Genomic DNA, 15,847 nt, shown 5'->3' on the forward strand with positions numbered 1-15,847 from the left:
ATACATTGAAAAAATGTCCTCTGATATCCTGCTCAGTGGTAAAGAACCCGCCTGACAACGCAAGAGACATGGGTTCGATCCCTGGGTCGGGAAGATCCCCCGGAGAAAGAAATGACAACCCACTTCAGTATTCTTGCTTAAAAAATCCCACGGACAGAGGAGCCTGGTGGGCTACAGTCCACAGGGTTGCAAAGAGTGGGACATGACTTAGTGACAAAACAACAAAAACACTGTCCTGGACATAGTGCAGCCATCAGAACATTATATGTGATATAGACTCATGTCAAGATTCTGAAAGGCAACCCGCCATCTGCTGTGAATCACACCTCTAGTGAATTACATCTTTGGGAGAATGGGTCTATCATTCATTTCCACTTCTTCTTCTACAAAAGTGATGCCCACCCCACCAGCAACATGGAGCAAGGCCCTGCAGAAGCAGGCTCTGACCCAGCCATAACCATACCAGACAAGCTGAATCCAGACTGGTGCAGGTTCCGGACAGGTGGGGCCTGCTGCTTGGCCGGAGACGTCTTAGCCGAGGAGGCCGGAGTGACCGTCTTGGGTGTCACGGACACCTCGCACACAGGTCCGTCGTACAGACCGCGGGGAACCCCTCTCAGCTCCGCCAGCTGCAAAACAAAAGAACCCCTCAACTCAGGCCACATTCACAGAGGATACCTACCTGGCAATTACCTGCCTGATGGGGAAGTAACAGGTGCCAGGATGGCCCTGTGGGATTTGGGGGTGGAGGGCTCTCTACGGAAGAATATGGCAGGGACAGATATCAGCACGCAGCCCACACCCCAGCTCCAGTGCAAAGCTTCCTTAACATGGGTCCCATAAAAACTGATGAGGCACTTCCCTGATGGCTTGGTTGGTAAAGAATCTGCCTGCAATGCAGGAGACCTGGGTTCAATCTCTGGGTTGGGAAGATCCCTTGGAGAAGGGAAGGGCTACCCACTCCAGTATTCTTGCCTGGAGAATTCCAAGTACCCTGGCAGGCTATAGTCCATGTGGTCGCAAAGAGTCAGACACGACTGAGCAATTTAACACATACACACACAGGGAACTTGATCCCACAACTAAGACCAAATGAAGCCAAATAAATATACTAAAAAAATTTTTTTTAACTGATGAACAGTTCTTCCCATTTTCTCCCAAGGCACTTGAGCCTAAACTTCGTAGGCATTCTCAAACATGTTGTGAAGAGGGTCTGGTCACATGTTCAAGATCTGGCCCCAGAGCTTCCAATCTTACTCTACCTTTAATTCCAACAGTTCCACCCATTCCCTGCCTCACGGTCTTCAAGCACCAGTGCTGGAGAGTATTCACCATGTCCTAAATACACTCTACATTTTCTATGCTCATAACCTTGTCTCTACCTAATTCCCTTGTTTCCCTTCTTTGACTTGTTCAGCTTCTACTTAACTTTCAAGACCCAACTCAAAATGCCCTCTCCCCATGTTACTTTCTCGTATAACTGCAGCAGCAGTTCCCTCCTCTGAGCCTCATCACAGTACACAATGCAGTCTCACATTACTCTGGCTGGCTGCAGACATGCCTGACTCCTCCACTGGCATACTGAATTCCAGGAATAAAAAGACCATGTTTCCCTTCTCCCTAAATCTTCTGTACTCACCTCATCAGTTTGACTCAGGGTGCTCCGTGTTAATGGAATTGAACTTTATCCATGAGAGAAACCACTCCTAAGATCAGAGGTACTCACCCTGCTCCTTGCCTTGATACGCTTGTAAACGAAGTCAGGGAAGGGCTTCCGGGGGATGTAGCGCCCAGAGCCTTCGGTGACATGAAGGGTGCCATCCTCCAGGACAATCTTCCCCTGGCTGATGACCACCAGTGGGGAGCCACGGCACTCCATGCCTTCGAAGATGTTGTATTCAAGAGACTAAAAGGGAGGGAACATAGTAAACTTCAGAATTCGCCCTCCGTCCTGACAAAATCTCATCAATCTGGCAGTACTCACTGCCCAGCCATCACTCAGAAGAAAGAAAAGCCCAGAGATGGGGTCCCTCTCCTAACTGACCAGGACTTCATCACTAGGTCTAAATTCTGTCTGAGTTTCAGCACACACACACAAAATTGAGGGGCAAAAATCACAGAAGAGAAAGGTTATATAAAAAAGCAGAGGGGTTTGCAAATGCCACACGAATATAAGAAAATGATTCCTCATATAAGCGGTGACTTTGCTCTCACTAACTCAGGCTCCAATCAGGTTAAAACCCCAAGAAGCCTTCTCTGACCAAGTTCTAAATTTAATCTTGAAATGAGCCATCCACGAGTCGTTTTTCCCACTGGTTCGCTTGGTTTTCCAATCAGTTAGCGATGTGGTTAAACTGAAGTTGCTAAATGAAAGGACTGTGGTAACTCCAGAGACATGCCATCGATAAAATGCTTGAGGTTTAATTTCCCAACAAGGCAGCCATCCTTTTGGTTCCAAGCCTTTCATGGTGAAAGGGGGATGTATCTGTGTGCCCTCTTGGAAAACATTTGGGGTCTCTGTCTGAGTGAGTTTGTTGCTGCGATAACAGTAAAAGCTTCACGTGTCACAGCCCCACCCCACAGCCTCAGCTCCCCCACTGCTCCTTCTCCAGATTCCAGACGCCTGTCCTGCTCACAGGTACAGCTGCCTGGACCTGGAGAATTAACAGGAAGCTCCATGACAACCCACTTGAGTACTCTTCCCTGGGAAATCCCATGGACAGAGGAGCCTGGCAGGCTACAATCTATGGGGTTGCAAAGAGTGGGCCACGACTGAGCAACTAACAATAGTTTCCATCCAGAAAAAGCAGCTGGGCTTCTGGGGAGATTCGGACCAGGTTATCAGCACTGAAGAGTCAGTCTGTGAAGAGAGCTGATGCACTGCCATTCAGGGCAACATCGCCTGCTTAGTGCAGGGGTGGTGAGCATGGAGAAGCCCCAGGCTGGCCCATCAGCTCACACTGGACCTGTGGGGTTGACTGAAAACAGCAACGAAACAGCCCTGCTCTGAGACTCGAAGGAGTAACGTGAAAGCTTCTGGAGGAATAAGAGGAAGAGGCACCTGGGGGAAAGAAGGCAACTCTGCACATGGATTCCCAGGACCACAGAGTGTGCCCCCAAGCCCTTTATCGGTTCTAAGACACTGGTCCCTGAAATGAGCCTGTATCTCACAGCACATGGAGCTACCCAGTCAATGTCAGCCTAGGCTAAGCTGAGCCCTTCCAGGGGATTGGAGTCAGCTTTTCCCACTGGCCTGGGGGGTTCCCAAACCTGTACAATATAACAGGAAAATCTCACCCTCAGGTTTTTTCTGGACCGCTGCTGGACACAGCTTGCATAAGCCCCAGCTTTCAGTTCAGATTCTCCAAGAAGCCAGCTTTGCCCTCTCTGCACCAAAACCCGGGATCAAGAAAGGCAAGATTCTTTGCCATCCCTTCTGTACCTGGCAGATCTAGCTCTCATGTATCCCATGCTCAGCACAAGCTGGCCCTTGGCACAAAGCATTTAATTTTAGAGCAGTATCCTATTAGACTCCTCCTTCTGGACGTGTTTTCTTTCACAGCAGTACCTAAACACAGTATCTTAAAATTGGTGGCACCTTAGATCTGTTTGAAATCTAGGAGTTGTATGACTCCAAGCTTTAATCTTGCCTCAGACCGCCAGTGTCTTCACCTGCCTCCTTTGCAAGGCTCATGTAGAGATGATAACACAGGAAGCATTATATGGGAAAGAATTCTGTCTGCTCTGAAAGGACCTTCAAAAAGGTTATCGTTGAAGGGCTGAATCAAGTCCCAGCTCTTTCATGTCCCCCCACAGTTAACTGTCTACACTCTGACAAGTGCCTCTCATGCCCTCCTGTAGTCACAGAGACAACCCTGGCCATGGGGCCAGCAGCCCCGGGGTCCACATCCCAGGTCTGCCATTTGCCAGCTGTATGACTTTGGACAAATCCCTCACACTTCTCTGAGACTCAGCTGCTTTATCTCTAAGGGGACACAGCCCACTTTACAGGAATGATGCTAGGATCACAAGAAATAAAAGGAACAAAATCATCTAGCCCACTACTCAGCATTATGTAGGCATTTAGAAAATCCCTCATTCACCGTCTGGTTCTTTAACGCACTTTCCCAACAAGATTGCAAGCGGCAAAGACATCCTGAGATGCACATGTTGAGTTTAGCTGCCTAACAATGACTGATCTCATGGGACTTCACTGGTTGTCCAGTGGCTGGGACTTCACCTTCCAGTGCAGAGGGGCTGAGGGTTCAATCTCTGGATTGGAAAGCTAAGATCCCATATGCCTCGTGGCCAAAAAACAAAACATGAAACAGAAATGATATTGTAACATTCAGTAAAGACTTTAAAAATGGTTCATATCAAAAAAGAAAAAAAAGATGGATCTCACCACCCAGAAGATCTATGGGTCACCTCCCATTTTTAAAAGATGTGGAAGAAAAAGTCCTATGGCTCTAAGTGACTTAAAATTCACAAGTTCAATGGTCAGTCACAACTTGGGGTGTTCAGAGCCTATATTCTGTCAAGGGCTTCCCTGGTGGCTCAGATGGTAAAAATTTGCCTCCAATGCTGGAGACCCAGGTTCAATCCATGGGTCAGAAAGGTCCCCTGGAGAAGGGAATGGCTGCCCACTCCAGTATTCTTGACTGGAGAATCCCATGGACAGAGGAACCTGGTAGGCTACGGTCCATGGATTGCAAAGAGTAGGACACGACTTGAGCGACTAACACACACACATACTCTGTCAAACAATGAGGCAGCGAGACCTGATCGTTTACCAGGTATAGACCCTTATAACTTCCACCCACACGTGCTTCCTAAAATGACTCATCTGGCTGGATGCTGGGCAAATCCAAGCAGAGGCTTAGTAGCAACAGGGCTGTCAACAAGAGTTAGCTAAATACTCCAAATTAAAGCTAATTAGCCCCGTGGTAGGAAATACTGTATTACACGGGGAAAGCCTCCTGCTAGTGTTCTCCTAGATAATTAGTGGTGCACAAACATGCTCTTTCAAAGAGGTTTGGATGGGCGAGAGGCACTGTTAGAAGTCATGATCTCCAGGACTGCCTGGAGGTAAAGGCAGGGCATTGCTGTTGAATGTCTCGAGGGCGGAATCTGTCTTATTGAATCATCACCCCTCTACATCCTCTCTTTGCAGGGTTAAGAGCTTCCCATGCAGGCGCCCTAGTTAGGCCGTCTGCAGCTTACACGGTGAGTCCAGTCGGCTCTTTCCATTACCTCTGGGAAGGGGACTCTGTAAGGGAGAAACATTTTTCTCCCTCTGACCCTGACCAAGAGGCTGCACACACAGTCTGGCAGGGAAAAGCCCTGGACAATTTTGGGTTCTAATTCTAGCTCTACCGCAAAATAGCTATGTAACGTTAGACTGGTCAGTTAAGCTCTCTAAGCCTCCGTTTTATTTATCTTCCCGATTGAGATAATAATACCATCCCTTTATTGAGAAGGCCAAATGAAAGGGTAAACGGAGCTGTGATGCTGAAGGCTTAAGAAGAGGTAGGTTCACAAGGCAGGACCCTAGGTTGTTGTTGTCGTTGTTGTTCAGTTGCTCAGTCGTGTCCGACTCTTTGCGACCTCATGGACTGCAGCATGCCAGGTTTTCCTCTCCTTCACTATCTCCCAGAGTTTGCTCAAAATCATGTCCAGTGAGTCAGTGATGCTATCTAACTGTCTCATCCTCTGCTGCCCCCTTCTCCTTTTGGACCCTAGGATCCCTGCCCATAAAAAAGCCAATGATGGGCCCCGGGGAGGTCGTGACCTAAGTCACCAGTAGGGGCCGCTGTCAGGCTCTGCTGTGGAACTAAGCCAGCCAGTGGGGAAGAAGGGAAAATCCACCATTAATACTGAGAGCTGAGCAGACTTCCTTAAAGGCACCCACCCACCTAGCACCCACGGGTGCCTGTGCAGCCCAAGGCCCTCTGTCCACATAGGAAAGAGGATTAGGATTTAGCTAAGAGTCCAGCAATGTTCTGGAGAAATGCCAGAAGCCCTCCCTGAGCTGGCCCTTGGAGGAGGCGTCCATACTTGCCGGCCCAGGACATCTGGAGTGAGCAACCTAGAGTCAGATTCCTCAGAGTCAGCTTTCAGTTTAGAAGTTTACCTCAAAAAGCCTCTTCATTCACTAAGAATTCACTTCAAGAGTCATACAGGGGAATCCCCTGGTGGTCCAGGAGTCATTGCTGGTTAGGACTCACTGCTGAGGATCTGGCATTTAATCCCCGTCAGGGAATGAAGATACTATAAGCTGTGATGATCGGCCAAAGAAAAAGTCATAGAGGTTTCTGACATGAAAAACGCTGTCCTATACCTGTTTCTTTTCCAAAGTTCTCCCTTTTGCCGTTTCTATATTATACAGACACACACACAATTTTTTTAATGAAGAACCAATGGTATCTACATCTCCATCTAATACCCGCTGACTTCACAGAATCCAGGACACTCAGGGGCCTCATCAAAACCCCTCTTCTAAGCCAACAATCCCAAGACATGACATGAAGTCACCTTCCCAGGGTCCTATTACCAAGACAGGGCACCCTCAAGCTCTGCCATCTAGACCAAGAGACAAGAAATACCCCAAAACTACAGATCTTAAAATCCTGATCAAAATGCCTTCAGGGGTATTTCTTCTATTTCTTCCAAATCAATTCATGCCTTTAGGACATAAGAGCATCTGCCTTTTAGGCTTCTGTATGGCCACACTGACAGTAAGAAAACAGTGGCCTCAAAGAATGAAAGTGACCAGTGGGCATCTCCGGAGTGGACATTTGAATGTTTTATTTGAATCCCTTTCACCAGGGGATGCCAGGAGAGATGATGCACCAAACTATTAAAATGGAATGTTTCCTGACTTCTAGAAGCTTCTGAGGTCCAGGCATGATGCTAGAGGCTCTGAAGGTCCAGAGATAGAGACTTTCTAGCCATAGACAGGCCGTTGTACTCCAAAGTGATGATAAAATTAACGGTCATGTTGACCTCACTAAAGAAAAGGAAAGAGCTATTTTTTTCTCAGCAAATTGCAAGTTATAACATATCCTGGGGAAAAGTTTCTTCCGATCACAGCGAGTTCTTTTCATAAATCCTGGGGACTGTCCCTGCCTCTGTCCTTCTCTGAGACTGTTACTGGTCTGGATGGGGTCCATGCCGTGAACAGGGCTTACGCTGTTGTGGGTCTTGGCAGAGATGGTCTTCACGCTGTCGGGGTCCCAGATGACCAAGTCAGCATCGGACCCCACAGCAATGCGGCCCTTCCGAGGGTACAGGTTGAAGACTTTGGCAGCATTGGTGCTGGTCACAGCCACAAACTGGTTCTCGTCCATCTTCCCAGTGACCTAAGGAGGACAACACACACACGCGTGTAAGAAAAACAAGTTAAAAAGTCAAAGGGTGGAACGCTACTTAGCAATAAAAAGAGACGCTTTGGATATTAAGGGCCTTATGCTGAGTGGAAAAAAACAATCTCCAGGGACTTCCACGGTCGTCGAGTGGTGGGAACTTTGCACTTCCACTGCGGAGGGCATGGGTTCAATCCCTGGTCAGAGAACTAAGATCCCACAAGCCCTGACACGGCCAAAAAAAAGCCAGTCTCCAAAGGTCACATACTGTATGACTTCATTTATAGAACATTCTCAAAATAACAAAGTTAAGAGATGAACACACCAGGGGTGAGACAGAGATTCCTCGCAGGTTAGGGGTGGGTGCAACTATAAAGGGGCAGCAGCATGGGGGCCTCTGTGATGACGGAGGACACGTCTATCTGATCGCAGTGGTGGTTACATGAATCTACATATGACAAAAGGACACAGAACTAGACACATGCACCACACCACTGTCGTTCTCCAGGTCTGGAAATCACACTCCAAATATACATGAGATGTAACTATTAGCAGGTGAAGGGCACACAGGACCTTTCTGTCCATCCCGTCTTTTCAAAATCCTCTGAAAGTATAATTATTTCAAAGTAAGAAGTATTTTTTTTTAAAAAGCTGAAGGGGCCTCAATGCATCTTTAGGACACATGATTTGATGTGAATGGTTGTTCTTTCCAAAGATACAGGCACAGACCTCAGCTCCTAGTCCAGCCAACCTAGAAGTCTCAGCGCCCCATCCTTGCAGCAAACTCTGGATATCGATCACACATCCCTCCCCCCACTTTCTCATCTCTACCATGTGTACTTCGTGTCCCTTTAAATGTGGGATTTGAAGAGATGAATCCACTGTTAGCAAATCCACTCTAAATCCAATAGAAAAATGGGCAAAGGAAATGAGCGAATTGTAAGGGAGAAAAAAAATAAAAATGGCTGAAAGCATATGAAAGAAATATACATTTTAATCAGTAACTGAAGAGATTCAATGTAAAACAATGAGACAAAATTCACAATAAAATTGGTGATGCTTTGGGTTTTTTGATGATAAGCCTGATCTGGACCTGGTAGGAGGAACTAGGGAATGCCATCTCCTGCTGGCAGCACACAAATTTGGTGTGATCTTTCTGGAAGGAACTCTGACAAGCAATATCAAAAGCCTTAAAAATATGCACACCCTTTGACCCAAAAATACCACTTGCAGAAGCTTCTCCTATAAGCATCACTAAAGATGTGTCCAAGGATAACCTAAATGGTCAACCAAAGAATTACAAATGAATTACAGTTCAGCATCAAGATGGAAGAGTTAGCTATTGAACACTGAGTTTTTCAAGTCTGTTGAAGGATGTGCAGAATTTTTATACTACATTAACTGTAAAAGATAGGTTACAAAATAGTTTCTATGATGCCTGTGTTACACACTCACTTATACACACATCATTTACAAACATGTGCACTCTCTCACTAGCAAAAAATCAAAGACATTCACCAAAATGTTCAGTGTAGTTGGATCTGAATCATGATGTCATGAATGAGTTTTACTTACTTCTTTACTGTTTTTGGAATAAGGATATATATAGTTTACATAACTGAAAAAAATCCATAAGAAACAGAAAACTAAAGTTGTTACATTTTAAGACATTAAAAATAAAAAGCCCCAAAGATTCCTCAAAGTCAATGTATGTTCAAAGCAGGCCTGTCAAATCCTGTAGTGAGGACAAATGTTAAATCCAGAGAGTCCAAAAGACCATTTTAAGGAAACTGAGTCTATTTCCAAGAGCAGGAGAGTAAGTCACCAGGGTGTGAAGAAAGCTTTCTCTTGAATGATCACAAGATTCATATTTTAAAGACCATCGTGTTTTTTTTTCCCAGTCTCTCCTGGTCCACAGATAATAATAGTGACAAACATACATGGGTATTTAAAAAGAAATAACCTATGGGGAGTGATCTTAGACTTCCAAACCTAATATTATCACACAAATACTGGTTTCTAGAATTTTCTCAACTGCCATTTCAAGGTTTGCATGAGACCCAGGGCCCTTGGATGGGGAGGCAGGAGAAAGCTGAGCCCTGTCCACCGCTCAGAGATCACCACTCTTCACCACAGCTTTCTCCTACAGCTCAGAGACCACCACCATGAGCCCATTGCCCCTTACCACAGCCTTATCCCAGATGACAGACATTCGCTCCTCCGTGCCGTTGGTGCCCTCAGGGATCAGGGTGAAGTTGTCCTTTCCAACGGCCTTCTGGGCCGTATTGAAGGTACAGTGAGCACTGCCGGTCACCTGGAGGTCGCCACTGCAAGGAACACACAGCAACGGCTTTTACTGATCTTTACCTCAGATAGTCCTTGAATTTATTCTTTTTATGTGTCGGGCCACTGAAGGTTTTTAACACAGTCATGCTCCCCGCAGGAGACAGGAAATTCAGGAAGACATGGCCTGACACTAAAGCTTCATTAAATGCTGTGTCTCTAAGTCTCTTCCATGAGGAGTCTTATGAGTGACACTACACACAGTGAAACCTTTTTGCTACCTCATTCATCCCCTTTGGGTGACTTTCAAAACGGCCCTGGCTTTTAACCCAGAATCCCCCTGAAAGTATCCAGATGCTAACCCCCTGCTCCCACCCAGCAATCCGAGTTTGGAGGACAAAGTTTCTGTTGGCAAGCCAGCTTCTGCCAGCCATATCGGAACCCACAGGGTCAGCCTGGTCCAAGGAAAGACCAAGAACAGGAGCTGGGAACAAGTCGCTGACACTCACCATGACAGCAAAGAGTTCAGAAAGTCTGGAGTGGTCGGGTCGGGGCTCAGGGGCGGGGAGGTGACAAAAGCAGCAGCCTTGGCCCAGTTCTTGCTCCAGTAGTGAGAGCCATCGGTGCCCAAGCTGGCAGTGATGGGCTCGCCGTACACCACAGTTCCTGACAAAGAGAAGGCAGAGCTGAGCCCGACACAGAGAGGGAGGGAGGGAGCCACCACTGCCGGGAGTCGCCGCGTCCCCGGCAGCACACCACAGGTCAGCACCCCTTCAGAGGAGGAGCCAGCCTGTCTCCGAGCTGAGGAAACGGGTGTCTGCGTAAGTCAAATACCCCACCATCCAGTCACCAATAAGTGCTCCTTAAGGTTTCACCTTTGACCCCTGCTCTTCTTTTCTTTTTTTTAAAGCTTTTATTTTATATTGGAATATAACTGATTTACCATGTTGTATTAGTACAGCAAACTGATGCAGTTATACATATACACGTATCTATTCTTTTGATGGCGCTAGCAGTAAAAAAACCCGCCTGCCAATGAAGGAGACATAAGAGACACAGGTTCGATCCCTGGGTCGGGAAGATCTCCTGGAGGAGGACACAGCAACCCACTCCAGTATTCTTGCCTGGAAAATCCCATGGACAGAGAATCCCGGCGGGCTACAGTCCAAAAGGTCGCAAAGGGTCGGACACGACTAAAGAGACTTGAGCGCACACACACACACACACAAACACACTCTCTCTCTTTTTCAAATTCTTTTCCCATATAGGTCATTACAGATGGAGCTCTCTGTGCTGCACAGGAGGTCCTTGCCGATTATCTATTTTGTATATAGTAATGTGTATGTGTTAATCCCTGGCTTCCCTTGTGGCTCAGATAGTAAAGAATCTGCTTGCAATGCAAGAGACTCAGGTTCAATCCCTAGTTTGAGAAGATCCGCTGGAGGAGGAAATGGCAACCCACTCCAGTATTCTTGCCTAGAGAATTCCATGGACAGAGGAGACTGGCGGGCCACAGTCCATGAGGTCACAGAGTAGTAGGACATGACTGAGTGAATAACACTTTCATTTCACTTTCATATGTTAATCCCAGCCTCCTAAGTGATTGCCTCCCCAGACCACTGCTCTACTAACTCAACCCACTCTCCCTCGGAGAACCCAGACATTCTACCTTCAGTTCTGTTGATTCCCAAATCTGTTAACAGTCTCCAGCTCAGACTGCATTCAAGCTCCCAACCCCAATCACCACCTACACTCTTATTTTGGGGTGATCCAGGGTACCTCACATTTGACCTCCCTGCTCACCAAACACACCCCCTGGCCTGCTCTCCCAACATCTCCCAGTCCTTTTCTCAGTGTCCAGCTATGATTAATAGGCTGAGACAGGAAATTAGATGTGACATCAGTGGGATGAAGTATTTGAGAGCAAGTATCCAGCCCTCCGCATCTGCCGGGATCCCTGAGTCACCATTCTGAGGGCCCCCAGATTCATAGCAGACTGTCAGTAGCAGAAGTAAAGGACTTTGCACAGTTACATTACTGAGATTTCAAGGTTTGCAGAAGTCTAACCCAACTCAATATACTGTCAGGAAAGAATGCTGATTTCCTGGCGCTCAACTCACGTCCTCTTCCCTATCCACTCATGGCCAAGCCAGGAAGCTGGACTCGTTTATGGCCATCGAAAGCCAATACTGTAATGCCTTACATACATCCTTTCCTCTCCACTCTGCACGGTGGTGGTTTAGTCGCTAAGTCGTGTCGAACTCTCACGACCTCATGGACTGTAGCTTGCCAGGCTCCTCTGTCCATGGACTTCTCCAGGCAAGAATACTGGAGTGGGTTGTCATTTCCTTCTCCAGGGGATCTTCTCGACCCAGTGATCAAACCCATGTCTCCTGCATTGCAGGCAGATTATTTACCGACTAAGCTACAAGGGAAGCTCCTCTGCATACCTTCCCTTAAATCAGGGCTTCATCATTTCTCCCCAGCTCACTCCAACAGGGAGAAGGCAATGGCACCCCACTCCAGTACTCATGCCTGGAAAATCCCATGGGCGGAGGAGCCTGGTAGACTGCAGTCCATGGGGTCGCTAAGAGTCAGACATGACTGAGCAACTTCACTTTCTCTTTTCACCTTCATGCATTGGAGAAGGAAATGGCAACCCACTCCAGTGTTCTTGCCTGGAGAATCCCAGGGACGGGGGAGCCTGGTGGGCTGCCATCTATGGGGTCACACAGAGTTGGACACGACTGAAGTGACTTAGCAGCAGCACTCCAGTAGAGGGCTTCCCAGGTGGCGCTAGCAGTAAAGAAACTGCCTGCCAATGCAGGAGACAAAAAAGATGCAGGTTTGATCCTTGGGTCAGGAAGATCCCCTGGAGGAGGAAATGGCAACCCACTCCAGTATCTGCCTAGAGAATCCCATGGACAGAAGAGCCTGGTGGGCTACAGTCCAGGGGGTTACAAAGAGTCAGACACAACTGAAGCGATTTAGCATGCAGCACGGACCCTCCAATAGAACCTCCCAGTCAGAGTTCAGATTGATTTCTGCTTTCCCCACCTCCTTCCCTGCCTCTGCATCCGTTCTCCACGGCACTTTCGATCTTCATGGGCCATTCTCTTACATAAAGACCTCTGAAGGGATCCTTCTGCCTTCAAGGATAGAAATGAACTTCTCACTGAAGCATCTCATGCCTTCCTTACCCGGCCTTACAACAAAGCTGGTCTCTCTTTTAACACTCTTTTAACACTCCAGAAACTCAATCCCATCTTCCACTTCAATAATCCAATAAGCACTCAGTTTTAATTTTTTTTTATTTTTCACACAAATATCATATGATATCACTCATATGTGGAATCTAATGTTTTTAAAATGACACAAATGAAGCTATTTACAAAACAGACTCACAGATCTCAAAAACAAGCCTATGGTTACCAAAGGGGAAACATGTAGAGAGGAGAGGGATAAATTGGGAGATTGGGACTAACATGCACACTCTACTACATATAAAATAGACAACCAACAAGAATCTGCCATATATCATAGGGAACTCTACTCAATATTCTATAATAACCTTTGTGGGAAAAGAATCTGAAAATGAATGAATGTATATGTTTATCTGAATCACTCTGCTGTACACCCGAAACTAACGCAACACAGTAAATCAACTGTACACCAATGCATTTTTTTAAATAATAGATTTGTTTACTTTTCTACTTGATGGAGATACCCTGAGGAAAATGACTCTGCACTCAATAACTGTGTGCTGAACTGATTGAAGGGTGTGATATTTTATTAAGTCAAGGGATCCGAGCTGGAATTTGATCTCAAACCAGCCCCACCACCCCCAGGAATTCACCTCTTCCATCTCCTCCCACCGTGGGGCTCCTGCACCCCCACAGCGGTCCTGCCAACCCGGCCCTTTTCTCCAAACCCAGGGCCCTCAAGGCCAAACACTTCTCAGTCTGGAACATGTCTCCTTTCCTCTGCTCGGCCTTTTCCAAGGCCTTATCTCTTGATAACGCAGCACAACACCCACTCTGGGACAGTGGCTGCCTTGCGAGCTGGCTCTGGGAGCTGCCCCCATCCCTCCCACCCTCCACCCCGGATTCAGGAATCTCACAAAGAACACTCTGTTCCTCTGGGGAGTGTTAGAGGCCTGGCAGGCAGCTCACTTGAGGAAGTCAGTGACAATCCCCAAGCAGGAAGGAGGGCCCCAGAACGTGAGGACAGCCTCACCCTAAAGGAAGCCCCCAGGAAGAGGGGGGCCAATGCTCAGAATCACCTGGAAGGTCCCCAGCATTCCTAACCTACTCAGAGCTTCACAGGCAGGCAGGATGAAGTCCAAGGCGCCGCTGGGCAGGTGCACAGCCTGTTTCAGCTCATCCCAGAGCAGAAAAACCTGCATCTCGAGAAGACCCTGGCTGCCCTAAGGGACATGTGTGAAATGCAAATGCCAGGCAGGCTCCCACGGACCCACAGACCACGGTTGTGGTTCAAGGATTAGCAGAAGTGGCTGAGCTGAGGGTGGCCCTTCCGACTCACCCAGGTCTAGAGGTTCCACTGGCTCTTGTTGCTGTTCAGCTGGTCAGTCCTCTCTGACTCTTTGTGACCCCATGAACTGAAGCACACCAGACTCCTCTGTCCTTCACTATCTCCCAGAGTTTGCTCAGATTCATGTCCATTGAGTTGGTGATGCTTTCTAACCATCTCTTCCTCTGTTACCCCCTTCTCTTATCTGAGCATAAAGGTGAGGTCTGAGAGAGACCCTAGGAAAACAGAAGATCTGTAACCTCACAGGTTTCTGAGGACTTCCCTGGCAGTCCAGTGGCTAAGACTCTGTGTTTCCAATGCAGGGGGCCTGGGTTCGATCCCTGGTCAGGGATCCCACATGCTGCAACTAAGAGCTTGCATGCCCCAACTAAAAAAATCCCACATGCCACAATTTTAATTAATTTTAAAAATCCAGTTAAGATTAAAATTTTTAATTAATTTTAAAATTAAAATGTTTAATTAATTTAAAATTAAATTTAAATTAAATTTTTTAATTAATTTTTTTTTTTTTTTAAGGTTTCCTGGCTTTGTCGATCTGAAACTAATCAAGAGATAGAACTGCCTGGAGAAAAAGAGAGCTGCCGGTCTTTGGAAATCCTTGGACGAGCATCAGCGGTTTCCTGATCTTCCCGTAACTCACTATTGTTCACCCTCTCCTTGATCTGCACTTCAGTCCTGCCTTTGGAAACCTGAGGACCAGGAGGGGCCAGTTCCCGGAATGCATCCTTGCAAGTGTGAGCGCCCTTGACCTCAGCCTTCATCTCACTCCACAAAACACAACTTGGGTGTGGATGGGCGAGCTGCTGAAGGAGCTGAGGCCCATCCTGTCTACGCACAGGCCACACAGCTCGACACAAGGGAATGAACTCGGCCTTCGGCTTCTACAAAACCCAGAACCAGGTCAGAGTTTCAAGGCCATGGCTGACCAGATCTGCCTCCTTAGCCCGAGGCTGAGCCAGGACTCTTGGGCCAGGGCCAAGTGAAGATGGGGGACTTAAGAGAAAGAGAAAGGCATCTTTGCAGCTCACTCCTGCTTTGCCCTATTCAGGGATTCAGAAGTCCTTAGTGCTTTTGGGTTTTGTCGTCTTTAGTCCTCAAAGACAGGGCAGGAGTTACATCACCTCAGAGGAGGCCTCTACCTCTGCCCACACGATACCTGAGACAACCACGGATGGACTTCTGGACCCCAGCCAGGCCACAGACACCACTGCACTGCATGCCGGAAATAATTACCACTAATAATAATAAACCACAAACTAGGCCTCACTGGCCTTTCTACACGCCTCCAAATACACTGCTGATGTTTTCTTGGCGGCAAGTTAGACCCTCATGCTTTTCTTCTCCGGGGAAAATCTAAACTGAAGGAGATGACCCCGGGCCAGCCTTTGGCAGGCTCCCTAGTATAGCCGGGAACAGGAGGGCTGGGGTGGTGTTTATTCACAACGGCCTGAGCGCATTCATGGAGAATAAAAGCAGGCTGGGGGTCAGAGATGTTTGACAGCTCCCGCCCGGATGGTTAGTCATTTCCCATGAACAAGAAGCAAAAGGAGGACAAATCCAGACAGAAACAATGGGAAAATGTATGTGTGTGCGTATTTCAAAACACAGCCTTAAAAGCACAGTGAAAAACTATATAAACACTGGGAATT

General features: G+C 47.3%; 1 protein-coding gene across 2 annotated transcripts in view; it reads right to left on the minus strand.

Annotated features, from left to right (window-relative positions):
* Window positions 1-15,847, minus strand: part of DPYSL2 (dihydropyrimidinase like 2) — a 78,741-nt gene that overhangs the window by 4,618 nt on the left and 58,276 nt on the right. For both annotated transcript variants that reach the window (XM_069575942.1, XM_069575943.1), the window contains exons 9-13: window positions 10,157-10,313; window positions 9,550-9,691; window positions 7,191-7,361; window positions 1,727-1,906; window positions 464-629 (exon numbers count right to left, since the gene is read on the minus strand). In XM_069575942.1, coding sequence (XP_069432043.1) covers window positions 464-629; window positions 1,727-1,906; window positions 7,191-7,361; window positions 9,550-9,691; window positions 10,157-10,313 — 816 coding nt within the window. The remainder of the gene's footprint in view (window positions 1-463; window positions 630-1,726; window positions 1,907-7,190; window positions 7,362-9,549; window positions 9,692-10,156; window positions 10,314-15,847) is intronic.

This window comes from Ovis canadensis, chromosome 2 (assembly GCF_042477335.2).
Source record: "Ovis canadensis isolate MfBH-ARS-UI-01 breed Bighorn chromosome 2, ARS-UI_OviCan_v2, whole genome shotgun sequence".
Taxonomy (NCBI): Eukaryota; Metazoa; Chordata; class Mammalia; order Artiodactyla; family Bovidae; genus Ovis; species Ovis canadensis.